Here is a 15,758-nt window from a genome sequence, read left to right on the forward strand (position 1 = left end):
CAGCTAATTTTTGATTTATTGTAGAGATGAGGTCTTGCCAAGTTGCCCAGGCGGGTCACGGGCTCAGGCAATCCACTCACCTCGGCCTCCCAAGGCGCAGGATTACAGGCTGAGCCACCGAGCCCGGCTGGTCCCACTTTCTATCTGGAAGTGAGGCCCAGACACTCTGTGGGGGCTGGGTCTGCAGGTGGCCCTGCCAGGTACCTGTCATATCTCTGCGAGAGTGGATACTGTGCCAGTCCAGGCATGTCCAGACCACTGGTGCTAGGCTTGGGGGAGACACAGGGCACACCAGGACACTGCCTTTTAAAGATTGTATCCTCTGTCCCGAACGGTTTCCCCAACACGCTGGTCAGCTTGTCACACCCCTGCCCACGCTGCCTGTGCTCCCCGGTCTGGCTGCAGTGGTGATGTGGGCAGCACAAAAGCCAAGGCAGCCGTCCCCAGTCCTTCCAGACCCTGAGTCCAAGGTTGGCTTGATATGCTTCCTCCGTTGCGCCAAACCCGAGGGCTTCGCTGTAGGCCCAGCAGCAAGGGAGGGAAGGGACCCCTGTGGGTAGATCCCAAGGCCTGGGGAAGTCGAGGCCCAGGGCAGGCTGTTGACCTGGTGGGTGGTAATGTGGAAAGCAGAGGCTAGGGCTCCCAGGAGTCACTGTGGATCTCCCAAGCTGCCAGCTCCCTGGTAATCAAGGAACACCCCAAGTGGTCAGGTCCCTGTCCTCAAATGCCTAGGTCCAGCAAGCTGGCTATTTCCAGAACCCAGGGAGGGAATAGCAGCCCTGTCTCAGATGGGGTCAAGCTGTGGTCAGCATCTTCGGTTGGAAAGTGGAACAGATGTCCTCAAGGAGAGACCTGAACTAGCCTCACAGCTGTGCCGAGGCTGGGTCAGATGGAGTTGCAAAGCCCGCCGGCCTCACATTTCTTGGCGAGTCCGACTGTTCTGCAGCCGCCAGTGTCAGGAGGACTCAGTCCCTGGCATCCCTTGCACCCCTTCCACGCTGACCGTGTAGCAACAGGAGGAAGGGGGCAGGTGAGGGGCAAAGAGTACCCGCAGGGTCCGGGCTGGCTGGCTGGGTGGGCCAAGGGTGGCCTCTTCCTCGCGGGACCGGTCAGCCATGAGTCTCACCAGGAGCTGGTTGGCCCAGGTGATGCCAAGGGCTGGAGAAACGCGCTCATCCCAGACACTGAGAAACAGAAGCGGGCCCCAGGTGCTCAGAAAATCTGAGGGCCTGCTCACCTCGGCCCAGCCACTCATCCTGTGTGCTCGCCAACCCCTACCTCTCCCCCACCTCCGCCTGTGTACTCGGATGCAGCCACACTCACCCTGGTGGCCTGGGTGCTGCACTGTGCTCCTCCATGGCTTCTGTAACCTGGAAGATCCAAATCTAGGTCAGCTTCCCAAAGTTTAGGCAAAAGCTGCTGCCTACAAGGAGCCAGAGGCCACTGCCCTGCTGCTCGCCCCACCTCCAGCCTGATCCTGCTTTGAGTCCTGGCTAAAAGACGAACCCGTCGGGCGAGCAAACTGCTATCAGGGCATGGTGTACCTGGTTGATGCACAGCACGGGGCTCTGGAAGGTGCTGCTCAGTGCCCGCAGTGCCGCCCCCAGGGACTGCAGACACTTGGCCTTGAGGGCTGAGGCTTGGACATCGAATTCACAGCGGAACGGGGCTGCCACTGAGTCGATAACCACCAGGCGGGCCATGCCATGGGACAGCAGGACAGGGACCTTCTTAGTCACACACTCCAACAGGGTGTCCTGTGGGAGTGAGGGGATGGCTGTCACTGCTTGTGCTGGCTGGCAGCTCCCCACCCTAGGTAACCAGACCCCTTCTAGCCATGTCACCTCGATTTCTGACCCCCAGCCTTCCAGCGCTGTGCTGCTTGCTGCCTCCTGCCCACCCGGGGCCCCAACACCCTGAGCTCAATTGTGTACTTTCCTTTCCTACAAAAGCTTCAGTTATCCAAGCTCCAGGCCTGCACAGCCTGATCCCTCCCAAGCAGTCTCCCTCAGCCGTGCCTGGTTCACTCCCTTCAAAGGCATCCTTTGCCCTGATTCCTGTCCCCTGTGCCTGCCCACCTAGCATCCTAGTGCCAGGCTTCCACCTTCTGCGCCCTTGAGCCTGACCTCCCCCTGCCATCCACCAGTTTCCCCTCGCATGCCCCCCCTCCGGTCAGCAGTGACTAGTCTTCCCCTTTGTGGCTCCACACCAGATGTTGAGACCACCAGGACCCAGCCGCCTCTCTAATGCTGACCTCTAGCCGACATGATCACCTGAGCTCTGCTCTTCCCAGGCGGGTCTGGAGGGCATCCCTGCCTGGCTACTCAGTGAGGCCTCACCCCAGATGTGAATGTGGGAGGCCATGTAGGGGGCAGGGTAGGGCTGTGGGTGGAGATGCCCCAGGGCCAGCACCTCTTGAGACCTTAGCCCTGTGCAGCCCCAAGCAGCCCTGGCCTGGCCAGGGTGTGGAAATGGCCCCAGCCTATCAGTTGTGGGAAGGGCTCCCCAGGGAGGTCAGGTGTCCTAGAGCCTCCCTTGGGGTACTGAGCTCTGCTGGCAGCGGGGCCAGGGGTCATCAGCACAGCTGGGCTGGCCTCTGACTGCAGAGCTTGGCGCAGCTGGGGCAATGGGGGAGGAAGGTCAGACAGCAGCTCCTGGGCACTGAGCAGGACAGAGGCCCCTAGTGGGCACTGGGGTGGGTGAGGTGTCCCCATGTCCCTCGAGTCCAAGGTCTGCGGCCAGACACTGGCATGGTGTCCATAAACCTGGAGATGTGAGGGTGTGCCCACCCTGAGTGAAATGCAGTCTGTGCTTGTCCCCAGGGCGCCCCCAGCAGAGCCTCTCTTTGTGGAGAACGACAGCGGCAGCAGCGGCCTGGAAGACGCCCCCGCTAACGTGAGTCTACACCTGCGTTTCTGGGCAGAGGGGGCACTGGAGGTGCTGTGGAAAGAGGGACCCGGGAACAGGCTGCAGGCTGGGCCTCCAAGAGGGGCCTGGATGAGACCCCATCCTCACTCGAGGGCCGCAGAGGAGGCCCAGGAGTCAGTTTTGGCCCCAGGTTCTGCTTACACAGAAGGGGATCTTCATGTCCCCTTTAGACTCCATTGTCTGCAGCCAGATGTGTCACCAGGGGGTCCCCCACAGTGGCTGGGCCTCACTTCCGTTCAGATGTAGGCCCTTGGCACTTCAGAGAGCACAGACCTTGGCCCTAAGAAGGCCCACACCCAGCAAAACCCCTCCTCTAGGCAGGCAGGGAGCTGCCCCCCAGGTAACTGTTTCCAGAACAAAACCTGGAAACACCAGTGGGTCTCAACAGCTGGGCCCTGACCTCTGGTCTTCTTTTGCAGTGACCCCGGCCCAGCCCTGCTCCAGGATGAGGCCAAGTGTGGCGCGGAGCCAGCCCTGGGACCACCAGGGTGGCAGGGAGGGCCCCCTGGCCAGGAGCCTGGCACTAATTCTGTTCTTGTCTGTGTGTGTGGGGCACGATACTAATAACCACATTGCTGGCAGGGCCTTGGGTGAGGCTTGGCTTGGTGTTTGCCCTGGTGCAGGCCCGCCCCTCCCAGGAGACCCCCAAGTGATCCTTGCACCCACTGGGGCTCTGAGCCTCACTTCTCACGTTACTTTACCATATTGTGTGATATGTATTTTATTGTAAATTTTTTAAATTAAAAGTTTATATGCCTTATGCTTTACTTGAAAGTTTTTTCTTATAACACCTTGCCGAAGTAGGGGAATGACTAGGTGTGGTAGCTCATGCCTATAATCCTGGCATGTTGGGAGGCCGAGGTGGGAGGACTGCTTGAGCCCAACAGGTCAAAGCTGCAGCGAGCTTAGGATCACACCACTGCACTCCACCTAGATGCCAGAGCAAGACCATGTCTCTATTTTTATTTTATTTTATATTTTTTGAGTCAGAGTCTGTTGCCCAGACTGGAGTGCAGTGGTATGCTCATGGCCACTGCAACCTTGACCTGCAAGGCTCAGGCAATCCTTCCACCTCAAATTTCCAAGTAGCTGGAACTACAGGCATGTGCCACCACACCCAAATTTTTGATTTATTGTAGGGACGAGGTCTCGCCATGTTGCCCAGGCTGGTCTTGAATCCCTGGGCTCAGGCAGTCCTCTTGCCTCTGCCTCCCAAAGTGCTGGGATCATAGCCATGAGACACCATGCTGGGCTTTAGACCCTGTCTCTAAAAAACAGAAAAAGTGGTTGGATGCAGTGGCTCACACCTATAATGTAACCCCAGCACTTTGGGAGGTCGAGGCAAGAGGACTGCCTGAGCTCAAGGGTTAGAAACCAGCCCGGGCAACTTGGGCAAGACCTCATCTCTACAATAAGTCAAAAATAAGCCATGTGTGGTGGTGCACGCCTGTAGATCCAGCTACTGGGAAGGTTGAGAGGTTGAGGCAGAAGGATCACCTGAGCCCATCAGGTCCAGGCTGCAGTGGCTGTCAGCATGCCACTGCACTCCAGCCTGAGCAACAGAGTGAGAGTCCTCCCCTCCCCACCAAAAAAAGGAAAGGCCCAGGAGGAGGCACCCAGGGTGGGCTGGGCACACAGGTGCTCCCCACGCACAGGGCATAATTTCCTTATTTACTTCTGGTGTGTGGGCTTTTTTATATTTGAGAGACAGTCTCCCTACCTTGTCTGGACTGGCTGCTGGGCTCAAGTGATCCTCCCACCTCAGCTTCTGGTGTATAGGTTTATCTAAAACGTCCCATCTTTCCCTCTGAGTCCTTTTTGCTCATTGCTTCTCCCTCTGAGTCAAAGCTGACCTGGTCACTGTGCTGCTTCCCTGGCCGTGAGGATCAAACCCCAGCCCCTCCTGTCTTGCTCCCTGGCCACAGGATGAACTCTGATCCTGTGCATGGCCTGTGTAAGCTCCCACTACTCAGCAAAGCCCCACGTCACTGAGTTGTTTCTTTGCTGCTTCTTTCAATGTGGGGGGCTGGGGAATGAGGGCACTCACCACGTCAGCTGCGTGCTCGATGAAGATCTGGTTGCCAAACTTGATTGTGCGGACCAGCTCCCCTGGGATGTCTTTGCGCAGTTGCGGCTGCTGCTCAATGAGCTGCTGCAGGCGCCTACTGGGGAAGGCATCCTCCGTGCAGATGTAGACGGCACCTGGGAAGCCAGAGGACCCACCCATGTGCCCAGAGGGCCCGAGATGCCCCTGTGACCGCCATGCAGACCCAATGCCAAAATCTGCCCTCAGTGTCCAACCCTTTGCCGCTGGTGGGTTCACCCCCGACAGCAGAGGAAGCAGCTGCTGCTGGTTCCCACGCTCCTACTGCAGCCACCTTGGGCCATGCAGCCCCTCAGAAACATGGGCCTCAACTCTGACACCCGGTGAGTGCATCTCCTGTCCTGCTGCTGGGTAGGGGAGTTCGGAAGTAAGAAGGCCTGTGGACTTTTGGAAATGCCCCTGCCTCACACACATGGCTGCTCCCAGAGGTTCCATCGAGCAGATATTTCCTCTGCTCCACTCTCAAGGCTCCTGCAGTCGGGGCTATGCAAGTCAGTCATCGGGGCGTGAACACCCCACCGGGACAACAGGCTGGCCTGGGCCCGGGTCCTCCAGCAGAAAACGTACCCTGAGAGTTTCACAGCTAAAAAGAGCCAAGTGCCACCTGAAACAGACCCTTACGCTCATGAGCAGGTGGTTTTCAACACAGATGCCAGGAGTACTCAATGCGAGGAAAGAATCTTTTTTTTCGACAAGCGGTATTGGAACAACTGAATATCCCCTTGCAAAGCAATGAAACTGGACCCTTACCTCCTACCATATACAAATAATAAGTCAAAATGGGTCAAATATGAGAGCTAAAACAATACAACTCTTAGAAGAAAACAGGTAAGTCTTCACTACCTTAGATCAGGCAATGTTTCTTAGATGTGACACTAAAAGCACAAGCAACTTAAGAAACCGGACTTCATAAAGATAAAAAATGTGGCCAGGTGCAGATGCTCAAGCCTGTAGTCCCAGCACTTTGGGAGGCCGAGGCCAGAGGATTGCCTGAGCTCAGGAGTTCAAGACCAGCCTGAGCAACTTGGTGAGACCTTGACTCTACAATAAAATTAAAAACAAACAACAACAAAATAATGGCATGGTAGTGTGCACCTGTACTTGCAGCTACTTGGAAGGCTGAAGCAGAAGGATTGCCTGAGCCCAGCAGTTCGAGGCTGGAGTGGCCATGAGTGTGCCACTGCACTCCAGCCTGGGTGACAAAGTGAGACTGATTCCAAAAAAAAAAAAAAAGATGAAAAATGTTTGGACTATCGAGAAAATGGGCCCATCTTTTCCGAGAAAACACCAAATGGCAGCAGGAGGGCTGAGGGGCTCAGGAATGGAAGGCCGTGGCGCCTTTTGTGGAGGTTCGGCAGTGGCCTCCCAGGCCGAGGTTGCAGCTGTGGTCAGGACCAAGACCGTGGAACTTGTGGAGATACGACCGAGGACCAGGAATGGACAACGGGCTGCTTGGTCAAGGACATAAAGATCAAGTTGCTGGAGGAGAGCTGCCCATCAAGGAGTCTGAGACCACTGACTTCTTCCTAGGGGCATCTCTGAAGGATAGGGTTTTGAAGACCATGCCAATGCAAAAGCTGACCCACAGACCAGGTTCAAGGTGTTTGTTGCCATGGGGGCGCAATGGCCATGTCAGTCTGGGAGTTAAGTATTCCAAGAAAGCAGCCACTGCCATCTGAGGGGCCATTATCCTGGCCATGCTCTCTACTGTCCCTGTGCAGAGAGGCTACTGGGGGAAGAAGGTTAGCAAGTCCCACAGCGTCCCTTGCAAAGGTTACTGACCACTGTGGCTCTGTGCTGGTGTGCCTTACTTAGCCCTGCCCCCAGGACACTAGCATAGTTTCGGCCCCCAAGCCCAAGAAGCTGCTGCTAATGGCTGGTAGTGATGACTGCTGGTAGTGACGACTGCTACACCACGGCCAGGAGCTACACTGCCACCCTGGGCAACTTTGCCAAGGCCACCTTTGGTGCTATCTCTGAGACATATAGCTTACTTGACCCCTGACCTCTGGAAAGAGACTGTATTCACCAAATCTGCCTATCAGGAATTCACCAATCATCTTGTCAAGACCCACACCAGAGTGCAGAGAACCCAGGCTCCAGCTGTGGCAACATAGGGCTTTTGTATAAAAAAATAAAGTGAATCAAGCCTGTCAAAAAAAAAAAAAAGATACTATCAAGAAAATGAAAGGACAATCCAAAGAGAAAATATTTGCTAATCACATATCTGAGAAGAGATATGTATGCATAATATATAAAGATTTCTTTTTTTTTTTTTTGAGTTGGAGTCTCACTCTGTCGCCCAGACTGGAGTGCAGTGGCCGCTCCCAGCCACCGCAGCCTCGACCCGCTGGGCTCCGGTGATCCTTCCGCCTCAGCCTTCCAAGTAGCTGGAGCTACAGGCGTGCGCTATCACACCCTGCTAATTTTTTGATTTATTGTAGAGATGAGGTCTCTCCAAGTTGCCCAGGCGGGTCTTGAACCCGTGGGCTCAGGCAATCCACTCACCTCAGCCTCCCAAGGCATGGGATTACAGGCTGAGCCACCGAGCCTGGCTCATAAAGATTTCTTAAAACTCAGTAACAAAAATAATTTTTAAACGGGCAAAAGATCTGATATTTTTCCAAAGAAGACACACAAATAGCCAATATGCACATGAAAAGATGCACATTATTAGTGATCAGAGAAAGGCAAATCACAGCCACAGTTATCCCACTTCACACCCACCAGGATGGCCATGATTAAAAAAGACAAGTGTTGGTGAGATTGTCGAGAAACCAGAATCTTTATACATTGCCGATGGGAATGTAAAACAGTAAAGCTGCTTTGGAAAAGTCTGACATTTCCTCAAAAAGTTAAACACAGAATTCCCTTATGACCCAGCAATTCTACTCCAAGTACATACCCATGAGAAGTGCCAACGTGTGCCCACCTGAAGACATGTATACGCATGTTCACACCAGCACTATTCACAACAGCCAAAAGGAAAGATGACCCAAATGCCCATCAACTGGTAAATGGACACACAGAATGTGGTCTGTCTACACTATGGAATGTTATTCACCCTTAAGAGGGAAAGAAATTCTGACATGCTACAACACGGATGAACCTTGATGACATCATGCCAAGTGAAGGAACCAGTCACAACAGACCACATACTGCATGACTCTCCCTACATGAATGCCCAGAACAGGCAAATCCAGAGAGATGGAAAGTAGACTAGGGTTTCAGACTCTGGGGAGGTAGCCTGGGGAGTGACTGCTCATGGGCGGGGTTTCTTTTTGGGGTGGTAAAATGTTCTGGAATTAGATATTGGCAATGGGTATGCAACTTTGTGAATATACTAAAAAGCACTGAAATGTGTACTGAAGAGTGAATTTATGGTATGTGAATTATCAGTTAAATAAAAAAACAAAACCAGACCAGTGAGCATTCTAGATAGCGACTGGGCCCCGAAAGCTGCCCGTGGCCAGGCCAGGCCCTAGCATCTGGGTGGGTCTTGCCAGTCCTCAGGCAGGTACACAGCACAGCCATGGGAGGAAGATGGGGAGCCAGAGGCTCCCGCACTGTGTTGTGCAGCCCGTTTGTGAGTGAGTGTGCAACTGTGATCTGATTTTGCTTTGACAGAATTTTAGATGTTGAGAAGAGTTGCAAATAGGACAAGAGACTCCCAACTTTGATTCCGTATCAGTGCTAAGCTCTGGAGATCAGCATCTGTAACCTTCCTTGGAACATTCCAGATCACTCCTGGGGAGTAAATGCTGCCTCAGGAGGCCACGTCCCTTGCGGTGCTGGTTCCTTCCCCTGCTGCCCTAGACATAGCTGCGCCCCCGGTCAGAAGGCCACAGTCAGCCAGGAAGCAGTGTTGGCTGCTGTTTTCTCTGTCCTGCTGACCAGGAGAGGGCTGGCGGGAGTACTGGAAGAAGTCACATCTGCATCTGCTTTGTCCCCAGAGTTTTTGTAGACAACACATGTGAGGGCTGCACTGCTGCCTGGGAGAGGTGCTGTATGCATTTTTAAACACAGGACTCCCAATGTACTGTTTTCTTTTTAAAAGTAGGACCTCTAGATTTCATCTGGGAACTGAAGTCATTTCCTCAGGAAAGTCTGCAGCTTAGAACAACAATGTTGATGTGGTCACCATCAGGCATCCCCCTGCCCTGCTGGAAGCTTCTCCCCTCTTCTCATGGCACTCATTGTGGTGGACTCATCATTGGCGCCTCACGTCACCACTCAGTGTGACATCTCTGGAATCAGATACTGAGGTCAGCCTGGACACTGCCTGTGTCTGCCAGAGGCTCCTGCCTCGCTCATTCTTCTGAATCCTGGACAGTCTTCCCGGAATCTCACTGGTCTCCCAGGAATTCTGCTTATCCTGGCCTCAGCGTCACATTGACAGCTCCTGAAATCTTATGTACCTGCCTCACCTGTTGGGGACGCTCATGGAGGCTGCCGGCTTAGGACACAAACCTTGGGCCACCCAGTGGGGTGCCACTGCTCTGCCCATGCCCTGACCCTAGGGTTTCTGGGGGTGGTGGGGGAGGGAGTCACGAGAAATTCATGGCAGGTGTTGTAACTGTTACCCAGGAGCAGAGGAGGGGAACCCATCCCGACCAGCAGGACAGGGCAGCTTCTCTACCGAAGGCCTGGTCGTTAGGCCACATGCAGGCCCAGATGGGACATCTGTGATGCAGGAGGCAGGCTTTGCTGGGATGCTGAGTGCATATGCCCTGAGGAGTTGGGAGGGGCGTGAAGGGCACGCCCCGGCACTTGGGTCTCAGTGTCCACATGCTGGCCCAGGCGGCTCTGGGGACTGCCCACCGAAGGGCTGTCCCATCCTTCACTACCCCATACAGACCAGGAGGTGCCTGCTGTGTGTGGGGCTTGCCCCATGCAGACTCAGACTCGGGCCTGGACCCAGCAGTGACCTGGGACCCTTGAGGCCCCCACTGGGCTGGGCACAAATGGGGGATGCAGGGATGGGGAGAGGCCTCCATATTGCTGGGGTTGGGGGATTGTGGGCTTCATCGAGGAGGAAAGGAGACCACAGAGGAGTGGGAGATGCTGCAGCGTGGGCTGTGGGGCAGGGGCAGGCCAGAGGGGCGGGGCCAGTGCTGAGGTTGGGTCGGGCTCAGGCGAGATGCTGCCCCGTCCCCTGCTGCCCCTCACGTGGCCTAGGGCAGGTCTGTGGGCTGCTTGGCCCAGCACTTCCTTGGGAAGGCGAGCAGGGCAGAAGCTCAGAATAGGCTGCAGCAAAAGGCAAGTCTGCCCAGAGCCTGGCCCTGGGGACCCTGGAGAATGAAGGGGCCCTGGTCTCGTTCCTGAGCACACTCAAGTTCTGTCTTGGCTATGGTAGCTCTTTTGTGGGTGAGCCAGTGGCTCCCACTCTCTCAAGGCCAAGTCCCTTCCTCCCAGGTGCCAGGGCAGCCTCAGACCAGCCAGAATGCCCAGAAATCTGTGGGGAGGCACCCCTCCCCAGGTCTGCAGGGACAAAACACTTGCCTATGGTGAACAGATCCCAGCTGGGGGGCTCCCTGCATGTGGTCAGGATAACTCCTCCACTACACTCTACACTGGGGCTCAAGGGGATGACGTTGACCCAAAGGCAGTAGAGGTGAGATTCCAAACCTCACCCCCTACCAGCCAGGTTGGGCACCCTTGAGGCACGCACCACAGGCTAAAATATGCTGTCCTGCATTCATGCAGATTGAGAGGGGGACATGAGAATCATCAGCACCACAGAATTGTCATAAACAAAAAAGAACAACTGAGAAACATGTTTTCCCTCCTTGTAACTGATATGCTAGAAATGACTTGCAGTTTTAACAGTGAGACCCAAGCAGGAAGGCTTTGGTCACTTCACTCAGCTCAGCAAGGCCTCCTGCTTCTTGTTCCACAGATCATGACAAAAGCCCCCGCGGAGCCACCTGGGAACACCCTTTCTCACTGTCAGTAAGCAGAGAAATTAACATTTACAACAAATTGTGAGGTCCCAGGGCCACCGGACAGCTTGAATAGGCTTTGTATTGGCTCAAATATCAATGATGTAACACCCCCCCCACGGTGCCCATGCTGATGTGTGCCTGCAAGTGCATGTGTGGGGCCACTATTCACAGGGGGAAGGAGCTTTGCACAGGGATCTGTGCCCACCCACCTGTCCTTCCATCCCCCAGCCCGGCTTCACTGGCCCTCACCTCTGGAAGGATTTGAAGATGGAGGACAGTGAGGATGGCATGGTGCTGCTGAAAGGTGGTTGCTCACCCACCTTCAGGGGACTTTGTCCAGAACAGGGTCCCTGCCCGCCCCAGCCCCCCAGGGGAAGGGGCAGTCACTCACCAGCCTCCAGGCCTCCATGCCACCGTGGAAACTGCACGGCCAGGCAGAGCTGCAGTGCCAGCTGGGTCTTCCCTGCTGAGCTGTGGCCGGCCAGCTCTGTGATGCCCTCCAGGGGCAGGCCACCACGGAGGAGCCTGTCCAGCACAGGGCAGCCGAGGCTCAGGCGCTGATGCTGTGCAGGGAAGCTCTCCTTCTGTAGATGCAGGTGCAGCGCTGCGGGGCAGAGACATGTCAGGCCTGGGTCCCTGCCAGGCGCCCATGCCCCCCCATCCTCCACATCCACTACTGCCCTTGCTGGGCACAGTGTGGCTGGAGGACAGGTGACCGTGGGCACATGGGGTGGGCAGGGTGCCTAGGGCAGGGTGGGGTGGCTGGGTTGGGAAGCAAGTGCGCACAAGACATGGTCCAGCAGAACTGCCCATCAGACTCAGCGTCGTCATGCCACAACCCCACTGGACATGTGCCTAAGGAAGACTTGCCAGCTGCACAGGGCCCAGAGCGCAGATCGGCCTCTCACCCCAGTGGGGCAACCAGAGCGGGACGCTTTCATCACTGCTTCTGGAGAGATCTAAGGTGCTCCCTGACTGTCTCAATATTCAGAGAAATTAACAGGGCTGTTTGAGTTGGCTTTAAGTTGGCTCAAATATCGATGAGGTAAAACAAAAGGAGGCATGTCCTGCAGCAAGAGAACTTCCACGGATGCCTCCTGAAGGGAGCCACTTGGACCCCAGCCTTGTCTCCTGTAAGTGCCTCCTCTAGGGGGCAGGTGGGGCATTTCCTAGGGGAAGGGCTTTGTAGCCTGACTTGCATCCAGCGCCCCCATGCCAGTCAGTCTTGGTGACAGATGCAGCTCTAGAAGGATCCCGGTCAGAGCCTCTGGGCCACATGGCCTTGCACAAGCCATCTGACACCTCCTCCTCAGTGATACCAGGGCCTCTTGGGGAAGATTCAAGGTGGGACACATGGTGCCAGGGGCACCCCAGCCAGGAGGAGCAGGCAACACGAGAGCAAGGCCACAGGGAGCCCGACCCACAGCAGGAAGCCCGGCCCATGAGAGAGTGTCAGCAGAGCTGCACATGGCTGTGGGGCTCACCATGGCAGTCCCAAGTTCAACAGACCCACAGGGTCATCTGCACGGGAGGGAGGACCCTGGCTGTCTATAAGGGTGGCTCAGATGCCTCATTCACTGGGCACACAGGGCTCACCAGGAGACAGCAAGCAGCCCAGGCTCCCCAGCACAGGAACCAGCTGGGGTCTCTCCCTCCCCTGCAGGCCTGGGCTGTATGCAGGAGGCCCAGACCCAGATCACACCCCATGGTGGGATCCCAGGCAGGCCCCAACCCCTCCTGGCTGCAACCCCTCAGGTACTGCCCTGCAGCCTTCTGCTCCTGGCCAGGCAGCCCCAGGGGCTCTGGATTCTGACTGCCAACTCTGCCCCTTCTTGTGGCCCCCACTTTGTACCCTCTCCTGTGGCCCAAGAAGCAAGGGCTCCCTGAGGCCCTGCAGCCCTTCTATATCTTCCCAGTGTGTCCTCCAACCCAATGCTGTGACCGCAGCCCAGCAGGTATAGGACAAGCGAGACCAGAGCTTCTAGCTCAGAGCAACCGCCAGCAGGGTGTTCCTGGGTAGAGTGTGCACAGCCACTGGTCACCCAGCAGAAACCCAGGCCACCAGTGTCAATGTTCACCCACCTGTACAGACACGGCTTCCCCGAAGGTGTAAGGAGGCAGTTCTCAGCAAGCGCTGGACCTCGGGGCTGGAGAGGTTGGTCAGTCTCTGCAAGTCCGGTCCAGAAAAATGCAACACGTCCTTTACTGATTTAAGTTTGGCTGGAATTGCACAGATACATTCCAGCAAAAAGTCAGACTACAGCTGAGCACAGTGGCTCACACATGTAATCCCAGCACTTTGGGAGGCAGAGGAGAGAAGACTGCCTGAGTCCAGGGGTTCGAGGCCAGCCTGGGCAACCTGGCAAGATCTCGTCTCAATAAAAAAAACTAACCTGGTGTGGTGGCGCATGCCTGTGTTTCCAGCTACTTGGAAGATTGAGGCAGAGGGATCGCCTGAGCCCAGCAAGTCGAGGCTGTGGTGGCTGAGAGCGTGGCCACTGCACTCTAGCCTGTGCAACAGAGTGAGACTCCAACTCAAAAAAAAAAGTCAGACTACAGCTACACGAGGCAACACAGCAGTGACAAGAGAGTCCTGGGAGAAGATTGTGAGAGCGCTTTGCTTCCAACTCAGTGCAGTGGGGACCAGGCCTGCCTGCTCCCTGAAGCTCCCAGGAAATCCTGGACAGAGTGTGACAGAGATAGACAAGAGGGAAGGGACCACTGGACACTTCTGCCCTGGGCTGTGAACTGTGGGCAGGTGCCAGCCTTACCCAAGCAGCAACAGAAGCCAGAGGATGGGGAAGGGCAAATCCCAGATGCCGGGAGGAAGTGGCCATCACCCAGTTCCACACCTGCTGGAAACATCTCAAGAAAGACGCAGCATAAAATTACCAACACTGAGGCTTACCACCCCGCCCACCCACAGGCCTGCACACCCTGCGAGGCTGATGGCTGAGCCATGGTCATGGAGATGTGCCCAAGGGATAGACACCCAAGGAAAGCAAAGCCTGGGTCCAAGCAAACATGAACTGTGCAGGACGGTCAGGGTAGCCTGGGGGGCACAGAGCACGTGGGAATTAGGGAGTGCGCTGGTCATAGAGGGACAGACCCTGAGGACCTGCTGTTCTGAGAGTAGATGAGTTAACTGGGGCTTGGATAAGTGCATGGCTTTCTACTTTCAAACTAGCGGAAAGAAAACAAATGTCACAAATATCTCTAAGTGATCTAGAAGGCGGCAGATAGCTCACCCCAGAAGGGAGATTCCAACCCCGACATCTCGGAAGTGCCTTCGATACACATGTCCTGAATTCTCCACTCAAGACAGAGATCATCAGACAGGATGAAAGGAAAAATAAGACTCGGCTACTAAGGAGCTTTTTGAAAAAACAGCAGAGAAAACAAACTATAGAAAGGCTGGCCGGGCTCGGTGGCTCAGCTTGCAATCCCACGCTTTGGGAGGCCAAGGTGAGTGAATTGCCTGCACCCACGAGTTCGAGACCCGCCTGGGCAACTTGGCGAGGCTGCATCTCTACAATAAATAATAATTTTTAAAAAATTAGCTGGGCGTGGTAGTGCGCGCCTGTAGTTCCAGCTACTTGGAAGGTTGAGACGGAAAGATCGCTGGAGCTCAGCAGGTCGAGGCTGCGGTGGCCGGGAGCGGCCACTGCACTCCAGTCTGGGTGACTGAGTGAGACTCCAACTCCAAAAAAAAAAGATTGGAAGTAACAAGCTCCTGCAGGTCCCATCAGATCAAAGCAGACGGACTTCAGGCGAAAAGTTCTGCTGGAGAGGAAGGTTCTATGGGAGGCCTAAGGGCTTGGCTTGGATCTGTGGGATGGCTCCTCTGGTCAGGCCTCATGGCCTGGCTCCCTTTACAGCTGGAAGGTCTGCTGGAGCTTCTGGAAAAGTTTGTTTTCTGACAAGAGACACAGGTGAGACAGGAACTCCCTGGCAGAGTCTGCTTTCCCATCTCTGTCCCTGAACTGCAGGCATTATTTTTGAAGCTGTGGCAGTCATTCTGTGATCATGAGGTAGCCAACAGCCAAGGATGATGGAGTAGGACAGGGCAGGTCTTCCTGCCTGTCACCAAGCTGCTGCAGCAGCCCTGGGCATACTCAGGGTTCCTCACCATGTACGCAACAATATGCTAATGTTTAAGCATCCCCAACTGTTGTCAGGATCAGGAAGACAAAAGGAGAGTCCCAGGACCACATGTGCAACAGGCCTGGAGGGCAGCTTGGAGCCAGTGCAGGCCAGTGCAGATTGGAGCCGGGGGGCTAGGGGTTGCCAGGATGGCCGGGGATGGAAGTGCCAGGAAACAGACAGGAGTTTAGAAAAGAGCTGATAAGCCAGGCTTGGTGGCTCAGCCTGTAATCCCGCGGCTTTGGAAGGCTGAGGTGAGTGGATTGCCTGAGCCCGCAGGTTCGAGGCCCGCCTGGGCAACTTGGTGAGACTTCATCTCTACAATAAATCAAAATGAGCCAGGCGTGGTAGCGCGTGCTTATAGTTCCAGCTACTTGGAAGGCTGAGGCGGAAGGATCGTCAGAGCCCAGCGGGTCAAGGCTGCAGTGGCCGGGAGCGGCCATTGCACTCCAGTCTGGGTGACAGAGTGAGACTCCAACTCAAAAAAAAAAAAAAAGAAAAGAGCTGATGGTGCCTGACAGACCCACTGGAGTAAGTGGAAAAAATTGGAAGTACACAGAAAACTCATTCATGTAAAAAAGGCAACTACTAACTCTAGGGGAAAGAAATGCTACAAGAAAGAAAGCAATGACCACCCC

At 55.3% G+C, this 15,758-nt stretch overlaps 1 protein-coding gene and 1 non-coding gene across 2 annotated transcripts in view; one reads left to right on the forward strand and one right to left on the reverse strand.

The window, feature by feature from the left end:
* The window catches only part of LOC103249390 (kinesin light chain 1), a 136,271-nt gene extending 132,583 nt beyond the window's left edge, over positions 1–3,688 (forward strand). The window contains exons 19-20 of the mRNA XM_008048018.2: positions 2,823–2,895; positions 3,348–3,688. Coding sequence (XP_008046209.2) covers positions 2,823–2,894 — 72 coding nt within the window. The 3' untranslated portion in view covers position 2,895; positions 3,348–3,688. The remainder of the gene's footprint in view (positions 1–2,822; positions 2,896–3,347) is intronic.
* A 1,392-nt stretch (positions 3,689–5,080) lies between these two features.
* On the reverse strand, positions 5,081–13,236 carry LOC103249393. The gene is made up of 3 exons (XR_002481370.1): positions 13,060–13,236; positions 11,369–11,581; positions 5,081–5,130 (listed from the first exon to the last, which is right to left on the reverse strand). It is a non-coding gene; the product is annotated as an uncharacterized LOC103249393 (transcript).
* Positions 13,237–15,758: the final 2,522 nt, after the last annotated feature.

The sequence above is a fragment of the Carlito syrichta genome, unplaced genomic scaffold, assembly GCF_000164805.1.
Source record: "Carlito syrichta isolate Samal-C Ts95f unplaced genomic scaffold, Tarsius_syrichta-2.0.1 Scaffold120463, whole genome shotgun sequence".
Taxonomy (NCBI): domain Eukaryota; kingdom Metazoa; phylum Chordata; class Mammalia; order Primates; family Tarsiidae; genus Carlito; species Carlito syrichta.